This window comes from Miscanthus floridulus, chromosome 3 (assembly GCF_019320115.1).
Source record: "Miscanthus floridulus cultivar M001 chromosome 3, ASM1932011v1, whole genome shotgun sequence".
Classification (NCBI taxonomy): Eukaryota; Viridiplantae; Streptophyta; class Magnoliopsida; order Poales; family Poaceae; genus Miscanthus; species Miscanthus floridulus.
In genome coordinates this window covers 31440974-31454265 of record NC_089582.1, presented here as the reverse complement: position 1 = coordinate 31454265, position 13292 = coordinate 31440974, and the positions used below count along the sequence as shown (strand labels likewise).

Here is a 13292-nt window from a genome sequence, read left to right as displayed (position 1 = left end):
GCATGAAGTAGGCACATCGATCTCTAGCACACGGCTCATGTCAATTCCCTTGTTCCTATATACTGCTTGTGATCTACACTACACAACAAATACAAAGCTACGGAGTCGGAGCGAGCAACGCAAACCCTGCAAGCTGTGCAAGTATATATAAACATATGGAGAATCCTACAATCGGATCGGAGTTCATGTGCTGAAGCTGAACAAGAACAACCCAAGCTTCTTCATCACGTACACACATACGACAAGACGATCGACGATCCAATGCGCCGTCTCAGCATTGGTCTTCTTCTCCTCGCTCTCTTCACTGAGAGCGTGAGCGCCTCTGGATCCATCAACAGCGGCAGTGGCAGCAACGGAGAGCAGGTCAGACAGATCATCCATCAGCGGCAGTGGCAGTAACATGTGATTTTTTTTTTTGAAGTGTAGTAACATGCGATTTTGTGAATGCATTGCTTGTGAAATGTGAAGGACTACATCGTGTACCTGGGGCACCTGCCCAGCTCGGAATCGGATACGTCGTCAGAGCCTGATGAAGGCTCATCTTCCTTAGAAGCTGCTCATCACGACCAGCTTAACCAGGTCCTTGACGACGGCAGATCTGATAACGTATAATCGCTTTTTAATTGGACCTGACCTATCTATACGGTATTTCAGAACAGATCATGCTAGACTTTGTCGTCGCGTTTGGGGCGTTGTTTGTCATGGCCGAGCACGTTCAAGGATTCTATCTATAACAAAATAAAACCAAAGTTGAGTGTAAACCTATGCTTTAATTTGTCTTTTTGCAGCTATGCTTCGGACAGGATCATCCGTAGTTACAAGAGAAGCTTAAATGGCTTCGCAGCCAGGCTAACGGAACAACAGGCAAATAAACTAGCTGGTATGGCTCTAATCTCATCTAACAATAATTGGATATATTCTATTATTTATTTAGAGAATTATCTACCTCTTCTATTATGAAAGTAGTATAAAGCAAGTCCCTAAACATTTATCTAAACAACCCACGTCTGGCATTATAATAATTTATATTACCCCCAATCTTCATCTAAATATGCACCAATGACATTATGAAAAATAATCTAAACTGATCCTTAAATTTTGCATATAAATTACCCGCCTTTGTCATTATTAACCTAAAGTAACCCAAAATGTATATATGAATTATATTACCCATTACTTTCATTATAAGAAATATCACAAAGTACTCCTACATCTATTTGGATATAATTTTGCCATTGTTAATGGTTGCACAAAACATAGTCATGCCAGCAAGAGTAACCCCAAAAGAAGAGACTCAAGCTTAGGGATGTACATTTGCAAGAACACGATGAGACATACGATTTTGAATGGAAAAGAGCATGATGAGGACATGCCCAAATGTGTTGGGTCCATCCAGTAGAGCTAGGCATGGTCCTAAAGCCCAGGCCTAGCCTAGCATGGCCGACGGAAAGGGCAAGTGTTGGCCTGGCCTGATGCATAGAATCGTGCTTCTGCCAGCCACCTGGCCCGTAGAGCTAGCACGAGAACGGCACAACCAATGGACCGGTCCGATCCCTCCTTAACTCTAGATATATAGAAAATATGAATCACCACCCTCCACTGATGGCCGGGACAACAACCCACCACGATTCACCATGCTCTACTACTGCTACCACCCCATTCGCTCTCCGCCTCCATGACCACCCCCACCTCCATCCGCCCAGCTCGGTAGCTCCCTCCGACCCTAGGTCACCGGCCACCGCTCCGGGCCTCTCTCAACGGAGGCGGACGGCACAGGTAGAAACGACTTGGGAGCAACGATGGCATGCAAGGCACGACGACAACGACGGTGGTGGCACAAAGCATGCAGCAACGACGCATGAGTCCTATAATAGCTAGGCTAGCACGGGCCCGCTGGGCTACCGTGTTTGTTATGCTGACATGACACAACTAGGAGGTAGTAAGGTCATGCCTTGGCCAAGAAGTCAACACGACGGGCCAACAAGGCAAACACGAAAAAGGTATAGTGTCTAATGGTGGACATTTAATAGTACTAGTGCCCTGCTACGTCTATATATATAGGAGGCAAAGATCATATGGGGGTGTTTGGTAGAGCTCAACACATCTCATGTATTGGACATATAAGAAGATCAAATTAAACCAACTTAATCTAATAGGTGAGAATAGGTCCTAATCCCACCCGTGGATGCGTAGATGAGGTTAGTTTCCATGCTCTACTCCTATCCGAGACAGAATTTCGGCAGCACCTCCCCGCTGTTCTCCAGATACACGTCCTGCCAAAGAAGAGTACGTATCCGGAGAACCATAGAGAGGTGATGTCGAAACTCTGTCTCGGACCGAAGCAAACCATGGAAACTAACCCATCTACGCATCCGCGGGCTGTCCAAAAAACGTGCACAATCCGAAACAGATACGGTCATAAATATGCAAAGATCTACATACCTCCAACCGTATCTCTTTCGAACGGGAGACGCCTAACTAGTTTACGCGATCTTCGACCATGATACGAAAAGAGGGGTTATACCTAGGGTGGCAGCGGAGTCAGGCTAGCGGGGCCGTGGCGGGTCGGTGCAGTGGCGAGGCGGCGTGGTGCAGGCAGACCGGCACGGCGACGGGAACTCCAACTCGGCTCCGACAGGCTCTTCTCTACAAAAATAGAACAAAATACTGTCACTTTAAAAAAATTCGGCAGAACCTCCCCTGCACGGTGGGGCGGCCGGGGGCAGGGCGCGGCCGGGGACAGGGCGCGGGCAGCGCGGGCACGCGGCCGGCGCGGTCGGCGCGGGCGGTGGCGGAGTGGCCGCGGCGCGCGGCGCGGGGGCAGGGCCGGCGCGGGCGGTGTCGGCGTGGGCGCGGCGTGCGGCGCGGGGGCAGGCTGGCTGTCGGTTTGACTGCCCGGCCGGCCGAATTTGGTTAAGTCCTAAAAACGCCCTTTGTCGAGTGCTGGATCAGAGAGGCACTCGGCAAAGATTTTATTTTTTTAAAAAAAATTCTTTGCCGAGTGTCCCAAATCTGACACTCGGCAAAGATTAATTTTTTTTTTAAATTTCTTTGCCGAGTGTCCCAGATCTGGCACTCGGCAAATTTTTTTTTTGAAAAATACTTTGCCGAGTGCCCCTGGCATGGCACTCGGCAAAGATTTTTTTTTTTGAAAAATACTTTGCCGAGTGCCCCTGGCACGACACTCGGCAAAGATTTTTTTAATTTTTTTTAAATACTTTGCCGAGTGCCCCTAGCACGGCACTCGACAAAGATTTAATTTTTTTTAAATGTCTTTGCCGAGTGCCCTGTGAAGGCACTCGACAAAGAGGAAATTTTTTAAAAAAAATCAGAGCCCTCTTTGCTGAGTGCCTTATTCGTGGCACTCGGCAAAGACCCCATTTGCCGAGTGCCATACCCCGGCACTCGACAAAGTTTTTTTTTTGTTGGTTTTTGGCCTCCAAATTTTTTGTGCAGCCCTTTTAAAGCACCAGAAACTCCTAGTTAGAATTTGGGATTTTTTATGACTTTTTGATATATTTAGTTACTTCATTTCATTTACTTGAATTTTTTGGAAAAATATAATTTTGAACTGCACGTGGTACGAATAATGGAATTTAATGTTTCAAAAAATGATAGTCATGTTACTGAGTGTAGTGTGAGGCCGTATCCAGGAATAGACCCGAAATTTCGGACATCTTGTTCACGAAACATGACCGCGAACTTGCGTGCGAAGTGTTTTTAAATTCTATAAAAAGCAAACGAAGTCCAGAAATCATGAAACTTGTTAAGATGTCGTGATATCATATGTGGAGGCTATGATAAAAATTTCAGGAGATTTCGTGCACGTTGTCACGTACGATGCTTATAAACCAGGACATCTCTACATATGAGCCACACGCCATCCACCGCGGCCGGCCGGGCCGTGGGCAACATCAGCTTCGGCGGGGTGGCTGCCGGCGTGGCCCGCGGAGAGGTTCCAGGCGCCAGGCTCGCCATCTACAAGGTGTGCTGGGACGGCGGGTCCTGCCGGGAGACGGACATGCTGGCGGCGTTCGACGACGCCATCGCCGACGCAGTCGACGTCATCTCCATCTCCATCGGGTACAGGTTCCCCATCAAATACTTCAACAGCGCGCTGGCCATCGGCTCGTTCCACGCCATGAGGCGCGGCGTACGTCCGCATCGGCCGGCAACTCCGGGCTCAGCGGCGGCCGCGTCTGCAAAGTCGCGCCGTGAATGCTGTCCGTCGCCGCCAGCAGCATCGACCGCCGGTTCGTCGACAGGGCCGTGCTGGGGAACGGCAAGACCATAGTGGTGGGTGCTCGAACGACAGAAACGTCGTCTCTGATAACATTCGAAATTAACCCTGACTACATGGCTCTGATATACTTTTCACGCAGGGATCATCCATAAACACCTTTCCTCCGGTTCACAATGTGACACTCGCAATCCCCATCAATGGGTAATTAATTAATACGAGGACATACAAGGAATTCATTATATTAATGGATATATAGACTCTTGTTGTCTAGCATTAACGGTTTTGCTTTTTTCGAACTGCAGTTCTTGTGATCCATATTATCTCGTTGGAGATTCATACAAAGGGAAGATCCTCCTCTGCCCGCTCGAGGGTGGCTTTCGAACCAATATATCAGCTGGTCCGCTGTTGGCCGGTGCAGCAGGAGCCATTGCTGCTGGCGCAGCACCAGATGCCGCCTTCATCTATCCATTACCCACGCTTGTGGTATCTGAGAACCAGTTCGATGAGATCATGGCCTATGCCAACAGCACTAGGTGAGTACTTCACTATTGACCACTGCTTATTAATTCGCTGATGAACTGCTATGCGCGTTCTCGAAAAAAAAATGTCTGGCGTTAAATCTTTGGTCTGATTTTCAGCAACCCAGTGGTTACCATTAAAACAACTGTCACGACGGTGAACGCACAAGCTCCAATGTCCGCCTCATTCTCTTCTCCTGGCCCAAACATTGTCACTCCTGATATCCTCAAGGTCATTCAATCAGCTCATAGTCTTTTGGAGTAATGCATGAATAATTAATTTAACAGATCGACATAATCCATTTACAGCCTGATCTATCTGCACCGGGAGTGGACATCATAGCCTCATGGTCTCTACTGTCACCGCCGTCGGACGATCCCAACGATCAAAGGAGGGTCCAGTACAGTGTTAACACTGGCACATCCATGGCGTGCCCACATGCAAGCGGCGCCGCAGCCTATGTCAAGTCTGTCCACCGCGACTGGTCTCCGGCGATGATCATGTCAGCTCTCATCACTACAGCCACTCCGATGAACACGCCGGGCAATGCCGGAACAAACGACCTCAAGTACGGCGCCGGGCAGCTCAACCCAACCAAGGCACGCGACCCTGGGCTCGTGTACGACGCGTCGGAAGGCGACTACATCTCCATGCTGTGCACGCAGGGGTACAACGCCACGCAGCTCGCGCTCATCGTCGGCTCCAACGCCACGGCCTGCTCCAACGGGTCGACGACGATGGCAGCCGCCTCCGCCAGTGACCTCAACTACCCGAGCAAGGCTGCGCGAGTGGAGCCTGGGAAGAGCTTCACCTTGGTGTTACCACGGACCGTCACCAACGTCGGAGCTTCAGGGGTGGCCGTGTACGATATGAAGATCCTTACGGATACCGCGGATAACCTCACGGTTGCAGTTGAGCCGAGCAGGCTGGAGTTCAGCGCGCAGACAACGAAGGCCTCGTTCACCGTGACGGTGTCCGGCGTGGTGCCTGCGGCTGGCCAAGTCGTCTCGGCGGCCGTCGTGTGGTCTGACAACGAGCACCAAGTGAGGAGCCCAGTGGTGGTGTATACGAAGTCCAGGCAGTGACGAAGATGACCGGTTCAGACAGTGACCAAGAACTCGTCCAGCAAATGACAGACGTGCAAGGGTCTAAGAGAGTAAATTTTACTGGTTTCATAGAAATTTGATTACAAATTCCCGCTGTTCATGAGTAGCAGTCAAAATCTTAAGAAACAGAAACACACTTGTGATAATTTGATGCTTTTCTAGTTCAGAAAGTGAACGATTCAACATTCCCCATAGGATTGCATATCAGGATTGTATTTTCTCATTGTCCTGGAAGATAAGGCCAGAAGAAGCCCCAGATTCAAAGAACAGAAGAAATGGTTCATGAAGCCAATCTGCAACGACAACACTATCTAGGGCACAACGCAAAACCACCCTCTCTGTCCACAAAGACCATCATGAAGTTGGGATCATCTTTTTGCAACATTGAACCAGATTTACTTTCTTGTGAAGTCCGGCCTGTCCAACAAGAAGAAGGAAATGCCCCTATATATGGGGGTTGGATCCTCAAAGAGCAACAACAAGAACAAGAAGCCCAATGAAGAAGACAACAACAACAATAAGATTATTGAGACCCCAAGCTCTGATGTCTTCCTTTCTCCTCGATCTCTTTGCTTTTTTGAGAGTTTGGTGAGGTTTTGTCTTTTGGAGAGTTTGGTGAGGTCTGACTCTTTTGGTTTGAATTGTTGCTTTGTGAGAGAAGCTTTTCAGTCCTGGGCCCTTATCTGTGCATAGACGCTCAAGGAACTGCCATCCAAGTATCCAACGCTTGAAATTTGTGTAACGGTCTACGGATAAAAGTTCCTGGTTTCAGATAGCAATAAATTGTAAATAAATAAACTTGTGAGCCCATGTAGATTACATATAAAGGTTTGGCTTCCATTAGAGGAAAAGAATGCTAAAAGACTGGGGGTTTGGAAAGGTGGATCAATAATGTCAATTGCTGGCAGATCCACCTTGATAAGTTCCAGTATGTCAAATACGCCAATATACCATATGTGAATTTACTTGATGCATAAGACACTGATTAAAAACATGGATAAGATAAGTAGAACTTTTTGTCTGGTGTGGTGGGCGACCAAGAAAAAATATCATCTAGTAAGATGGCCCAAAGTCTGTAAGAGCCAGAAACAGAGAGGTCTGGGAATTAAGGATATCATGAAACTAAATATTAGTTTGTTGTGTAAGTGGTGGTGGAAACTAGAAACTGAAAAAGGTATTTGGCAAGATATCATTGGAGCCAAATATTTGAGTGGGGAATTAATTTCTTTTGTGGATCAAAGACATCATGATGATTCTCCTATATGGGCTGATCTGTTTTTTTTAGATAATGGAAAAGAGTTCCAACCTCTACCATCCGTCAATGGTACACAACAGATAGTCACACAAAAAACATCAATGCCATAAGGCTTACAATTCCGAGGGAAAAAATAAAGTTCAGCCCAACTAGTGAGCGCAACAAAGTAGAACACTAGGCTTCAATACGATTCGTGAAGCTCCAACCTCCCATCTTCTGCATCCCTCCAAGAACAGTGGTCTCTCCTCTTCCTTGTGCAGCATGGACCACTGATCTGTTGAAAGTAGAAAACATATATCTTCAAGGGAGAACAATCCAAATAAGAAATGGAGCAAAAACAAGATTCCGGTGGGACCCGTGGTTATTTAAGGATTCTTTGAAAAATCTATACCCAGTGCTCTTTCAACTGTGTGAACGAAAAAGGATATAACAGCTGGCCAAACTAGGACTAAATTTTGTGCACATCACGTTTAGAAGATGGTTGTTTGAAGAGCTAAGGCTCCAGTGAGAGCAAATTTTTAGGGATATTGACAACATCATATTTGTTGAGGTAGAGGGTCACATTGTTTGGAAACTAAACAAAACCAACAAATTCTCAGTGAAATCAGTTTATAATGCACTCACGACAAATGATCTAGACCTTATTATTTTAAACAAATCTGGAAAGGTGGAATTTCAGCCAAAATCAAAATCTTTTGGGGGCTAATAGAGAATAATGCTCGGATAACTAAAGACTATAATGCTATGATAACTAAAGACAATATGCTGAAAAGGAACTGGAAAGGAGATCCCAGTTGTTATTTCTGTGACCGGGAGGAAAATTCTTCTCATCTTTTCTTTTCTGTTTGTTGTCCATGATTTACACTTTTGAAGTGACAGTCTGGCGAAGCTGACAGCAGTGACACTTCTGCCCGTCTTTGATGTTTGGTTTCATATAGTGGTGGTAGCAAACAAATGAACAATAAAAGCGTCGTTTGCTAGGACATGATAGGGAACTGAATGGAAACAGCTTCCGGTTACACTAGTAGAGAACAGACCTTTGATCCTCGGTCAAAATGGACTCTAGTCCCGGAATTTTTTGCCCCCGGGACTAGAAATACCTTTAGTCCCGGTTGGTGGATCCAACCGGGACTAAAGGCCCCTGCCCAACGGCTACTGCGCCAGACAGAGGTGGCAGGGACCTTTAGTCCCGGTTGGAGCCACCAACCGGGACTAAAGGTAGACTTCTACTCCCGGTTGGTGGCTCCAACCGGGAGTAAAGGTCTACTCCCGGGCCGTGGCTGCGCCCGGGGTTGGAAAGTTACCTTTAGTCCCGGTTGGATCTATCAACCGGGACTAAATGTTCTCCCTTTATAAATCGGCCGTCTCCTCCTTCCTCCCCGAGCCCGAGCTCAGCACATTTTGAAGCTCACTGCAGTAGTGTTCTTGCTTCCTCCCTCCCTCCATTGTTCCTCCATCCATTCTTCGATTCCTCCGTCGATTCTTCAGTTGTAAAGGTTACCAATCTCATACTCTCATTTTTTACCATTTTCTTATGCCATTTTATTCACTATATATATTTATGGTTCTTTATTATGGTTTTTTTTCATTTGTAAGCAATTTGAGCTCAAAATCACTTTAAGCTTGCATATTTACATGAAAGAAGGTTAAAGTATATATAAATATAAAGTTAGAAAATAGTTAGAAAATTATAGCAAATCCTTACTAGTTGAACTTGCGGACCGTGTTCAGGTCGGCGAGGATGTTCTCTGCCGAGCGGTAACGGACGTCAAGGAGGAGCTTTGATTCTACGAGGGAGAGCGATAACGGTCGTGGAAGACCGTGTTCCCTTCCTCGTAGAATCGGAGCTCTTCCTTGACCAAGTACGGTGCCGTCCGGTGGAGAAATCCTCGCCAAGCTGATCACGTAAGCAAGGTCAACTAGTACGGATGGTTATTTATTCACATGTCCCGATATCGTCGTAGTAGTCTGTCAATCACCGTACCTAAACGTAGTATATATAAATAAAAACTTAGAAAATAGTTAGAAAATTATAGAAAATCCGTATTAGTTGAACTTGCGGACCGTGTTCAGCTCGGCAAGCATGTTCTCTGTCGAGCGGTAACGGACATCAAGGAGGAGCTTTGATTCTACGAGGGAGAGCGACAACGGTCGTGGGAGACCGTGTTCCCTTCCTCATAGAATCGGAGCTCTTCCTTGACCAAGTACGGTGCTGTCCGGTGGAGAAATGCTCGCCGAGATGATCACGTAAGCAAGGTCAACTAGTACGGATGGTTATTTATTCACACGTCCCGATATCGTCGTAGTAGTCTGTTATGTGTGTACATTCCCATTCTTCTGTTAATTTGCGGAAATATCATATGAATTACTTACCTGCCGCAGTAAAAGACGAGAACACAATGACCATTAAAAATATCATTGTTTAGAGATCTAGATAATTTTATAGTTTGTTAATTTTATTTGTTTATAAAAGAAGAAATTTATAGTGTATTAAAAAATGAGTATAGAGAGTAGATGGCAACTGCTTCCGGGTCCTCGGCCTCTCATGGGTTTCCAAAGCGACTTAGGCCGGGCCTTCCTCTCATTCCATGCGGCAAGTGTCGTGATGAGATGAAGATTGTGATGGAGTACCGAGTGAAGAAGGAGGGTCCCAACAAGGATCGTATCTTCTACAAGTGTCCGGATCGCAATGTGAGTTATTTTATCGTATTTAATGATTATGGTTAGTTTATACCTATTTTCATGATGGTTGTGATTAAAGTTCTAATTTTTTGTTTTAATTTCAGTGGGATGGCAGTGGACGATGTTCAGGCTTCTACTGGGAGGAAGAGTATGTTGAACTCGTGCAAAAATATCTTGCACAACAGGCAGATACGGCGGCTAATGAGGCAGTGATCCAGCCGAAGAAGCCCAAAGATGTTGCACAATCGGGGGATCTGTCTGTTTTAGTTGAGATTGGTCGCGAAATCCTTGTGCTCCTGAAATGTATTTTAGCTTTAGTTCTTTTAGTGGTAGTTGGGATTGTCTACATTGTAGCGATGCTTTCATAAATTTGTATCTTTTGTGGTGGCACGCATGTTGTATAAATAATTAATTATGATCTAGGTTTTAATATGATATTTATGTCATGTAATGCAGATGAGCCGTCATTGGATGTATAATGCTGATCGCCGCTCACAAGAGTTCATTGACGGCGTGCATTCTTTATTACGTGCAGCCGAGACAAACAAACGCGACGGTTTCATGTGCTGCCCATGTGCCATATGTAAGAATACGGTGGAATATCCTTGCTCAAGGACTCTTCATTCACACTTGTTCAAGTCGGGTTTCATGCCAAACTATATTTGTTGGACAAAGCACGGAGAAACCGGTGTTGTAATGGAAGAAGATGAAGAAGAACAATGGGACGACAATGATATTATTCCTGATGGTGCGTGCTTCAATGATACTGCAATGGGAGAAGCTGAAGAAGAGGTAGTCGCAGAAGATGAGCTGGCTGATGATCTTTGTCAGGTCATTCGTGATGCACAAAGAGAATGTGAAAGTGAAAAGGAGAAGATCAAGTTCGAGCGGATGCTAGAAGATCACAAGAAATTGTTGTACCCAACTTGTGATGCAGGGCAGAAAAAGTTGGGAACCACACTAGAATTGCTGCAATGGAAGGCAAAGAATGGTGTATCTGACAAGGGATTTGGAGAGTTACTAAAAATCCAAAAGAAGATGCTTCCGAAGTACAATGAATTGCCCGCCACTACCTACGAAGCAAAACAAGTTGTCTGTCCTATGGGGCTAGAAATAGAGAAGATACATGCATGTCCTAATGACTGCATCCTATACCGTGGCAAAGAGTACGAGAAATTGGATGCATGCCCGGTATGCCATGCGTCGCGGTATAAGATCAGGCGAGATGACCCTGGTGATGTTGAGGGCGAACGTCCACGTAAGAAAATCCCTGCCAAGGTTATGTGGTATGCTCCTATAATACCACGCTTGAAACGTCTGTTCAGAAACAAAGAACATGCAAAATTGTTACGATGGCACAAAGAAGACCGTAAGGTAGACAATATGTTGAGACACCCTGCTGATGGGTCCCAGTGGAGAGCAATCGACAGAGAATTCCCGGAGTTTGCAAATGACGCAAGAAACTTAAGGTTTGCTTTAAGTACAGATGGTATCAATCCTTTTGGAGAGCAGAACAGTAGTCATAGCACTTGGCCTGTTACTCTAAGTATCTACAACATTCCTCCTTGGTTATGCATGAAGCGGAAGTTCATTATGATGCCTGTGCTCATCCAAGGCCCGAAGCAACCTGGCAATGACATCGATGTGTACCTGAGACCACTTATTGATGAACTTCTCATTTTGTGGAATAAAGAAGGTGTACGTGTGTGGGATGAGTACAAACAGGAACACTTTGATCTGCGAGCATTGTTGTTCGTAACAATCAATGATTGGCCTGCTCTAAGTAATCTTTCAGGACAGTCAAACAAGGGATATAATGCATGCACACACTGCTTCGGTGATATTAGAGGTGTATTCTTGAAAAAATGTCGAAAGGTCGTGTACCTTGGCCATCGTCGATTTCTTCCTGCAAATCACCCCGTAAGAAAGAAAGGTAAGCATTTTAAAGGGAAATCAGACCACCTGACCAAGCCTCGCAACCGAACCGGTGAGGATGTACTCGATATGGTCAATGATGTGAAAGTCGTCTTTGGAAAAGGACATGGAAGCCAACCTATTCCGAAAGACGCTACCGGTCACGCACCCATGTGGAAGAAAAAGTCCATATTTTGGGACCTACCCTATTGGCAAGTCCTGGAGGTCCGTAGCTCGATCGACGTGATGCACCTGACGAAGAATCTTTGTGTGAACCTGCTAGGCTTTATGGGTGTGTATGGAAAGCCTAAGGACACATTTGAAGCACGACAGGACCTGCGTTGTTTGAGAGAAAGAGACAACCTACATCCAGAGAAGACAGATGATGGACGCCATTACTTACGTCCTGCTAGCTACACTCTAAGCAAAGAGGAGAAGGAAATCATGTTTGAATGCTTAAACAACATCAAGGTACCATCTGGATTCTCCTCGAATATAAAGGGTATTATAAATGTGCCAGAGAAGAAATTCTGTAACTTAAAGTCCCATGACTGTCACGTTCTCATGACGCAATTACTTCCAGTTGCATTAAGAGGAATTCTACCTCCAAATGTACGTCTAGCCACCGTAAAGCTATGTGCATTCCTCAATGCAATTTCTCAGAAGGCAATTGATCCAACTGATCTAGCTAAACTACAGAATGATGTGGTTCAATGTCTCGTCAGCTTTGAGTTAGTGTTCCCTCCTTCCTTCTTTGATATTATGACACACCTCCTAGTTCACCTAGTCAAGGAGATTTTCACTCTCGGTCCTGTGTTCCTACACAACATGTTCCCCTTAGAGAGATTCATGGGAGTCCTAAAGAAATATGTTCACAACCGTGCTCGCCCAGAAGGAAGCATCGCCAAGGGCTATGGAACAGAAGAGGTCATTGAGTTCTGTGTTGACTTTATTCCCGACCTTGACTCGATTGGTGTTCCTGAATCGAGACATGAGGGGAGACTAAGCGGAAAGGGGACACTAGGGAGGAAAACATATATTGGTACGGATGATGATTATTTCAATAAAGCGCACTACACAGTTCTACAGAACTCCTCTTTGGTAGATCCGTATATTGAGACACACAAGGATCTCTTACGATCCGAGTTTCCTGGGAAGACTGAAGCTTGGATTACGCATAAGCACATGGAAACTTTCGGCGGTTGGTTGCGAAAAAAATGTCAAGGTGATGAGAGCATCCATGAGCAACTGTATTTATTGGCTATGCAACCATCATGGCATATCGTCACATACAAAGGGTACGAGATAAATGGGAACATATTCTACACAGTAGCCCAAGATAAAAGGAGTACCAACCAAAACAGTGGTGTCCGCATAGATGCCACAGACCCGAATGGGAATAAGCAGACATATTATGGACGCATAGATGAAATATGGGAACTAGAATATGCACCTACTTTGAAGATCCCATTGTTCAAGTGCCAATGGGTCAAGGTGACCGGAGGCGGAGTAACAGTAGACAACGAGTATGGAATGACAACAGTAGACCTTAGTAATATTGGGTACAAAGACG

General features: G+C 45.7%; 1 protein-coding gene and 1 pseudogene across 1 annotated transcript; both read left to right on the top strand.

Moving 5' to 3' along the window:
- The first annotated feature begins 261 nt into the window (after positions 1-261).
- On the top strand, positions 262-5847 carry LOC136543461 (subtilisin-like protease SBT4.3; annotated as a pseudogene).
- Positions 5848-8254: 2407 nt separating this feature from the next.
- LOC136545380 (uncharacterized) lies at positions 8255-10921 on the top strand. Its single transcript, XM_066537400.1, has 3 exons — positions 8255-9814; positions 9910-10108; positions 10262-10921. Exons 1-3 carry the CDS (start codon positions 9638-9640, stop codon positions 10282-10284), a joined length of 399 nt encoding a protein of 132 aa, XP_066393497.1. The 5' UTR covers positions 8255-9637; the 3' UTR covers positions 10285-10921.
- The last annotated feature ends 2371 nt before the right edge of the window (positions 10922-13292 follow it).

Bases quoted from the DNA above. Each gene is read 5' to 3' on its own strand.
- LOC136545380 (XM_066537400.1), top strand. From the start codon at position 9,638: ATGGCAACTGCTTCCGGGTCCTCGGCCTCTCATGGGTTTCCAAAGCGA. The intron at 9,815-9,909 runs GTGAGTTATTTT...TTTTAATTTCAG, and splicing joins ACAAGTGTCCGGATCGCAAT to TGGGATGGCAGTGGACGATG. The intron at 10,109-10,261 runs GTATTTTAGCTT...CATGTAATGCAG, and splicing joins AATCCTTGTGCTCCTGAAAT to ATGAGCCGTCATTGGATGTA.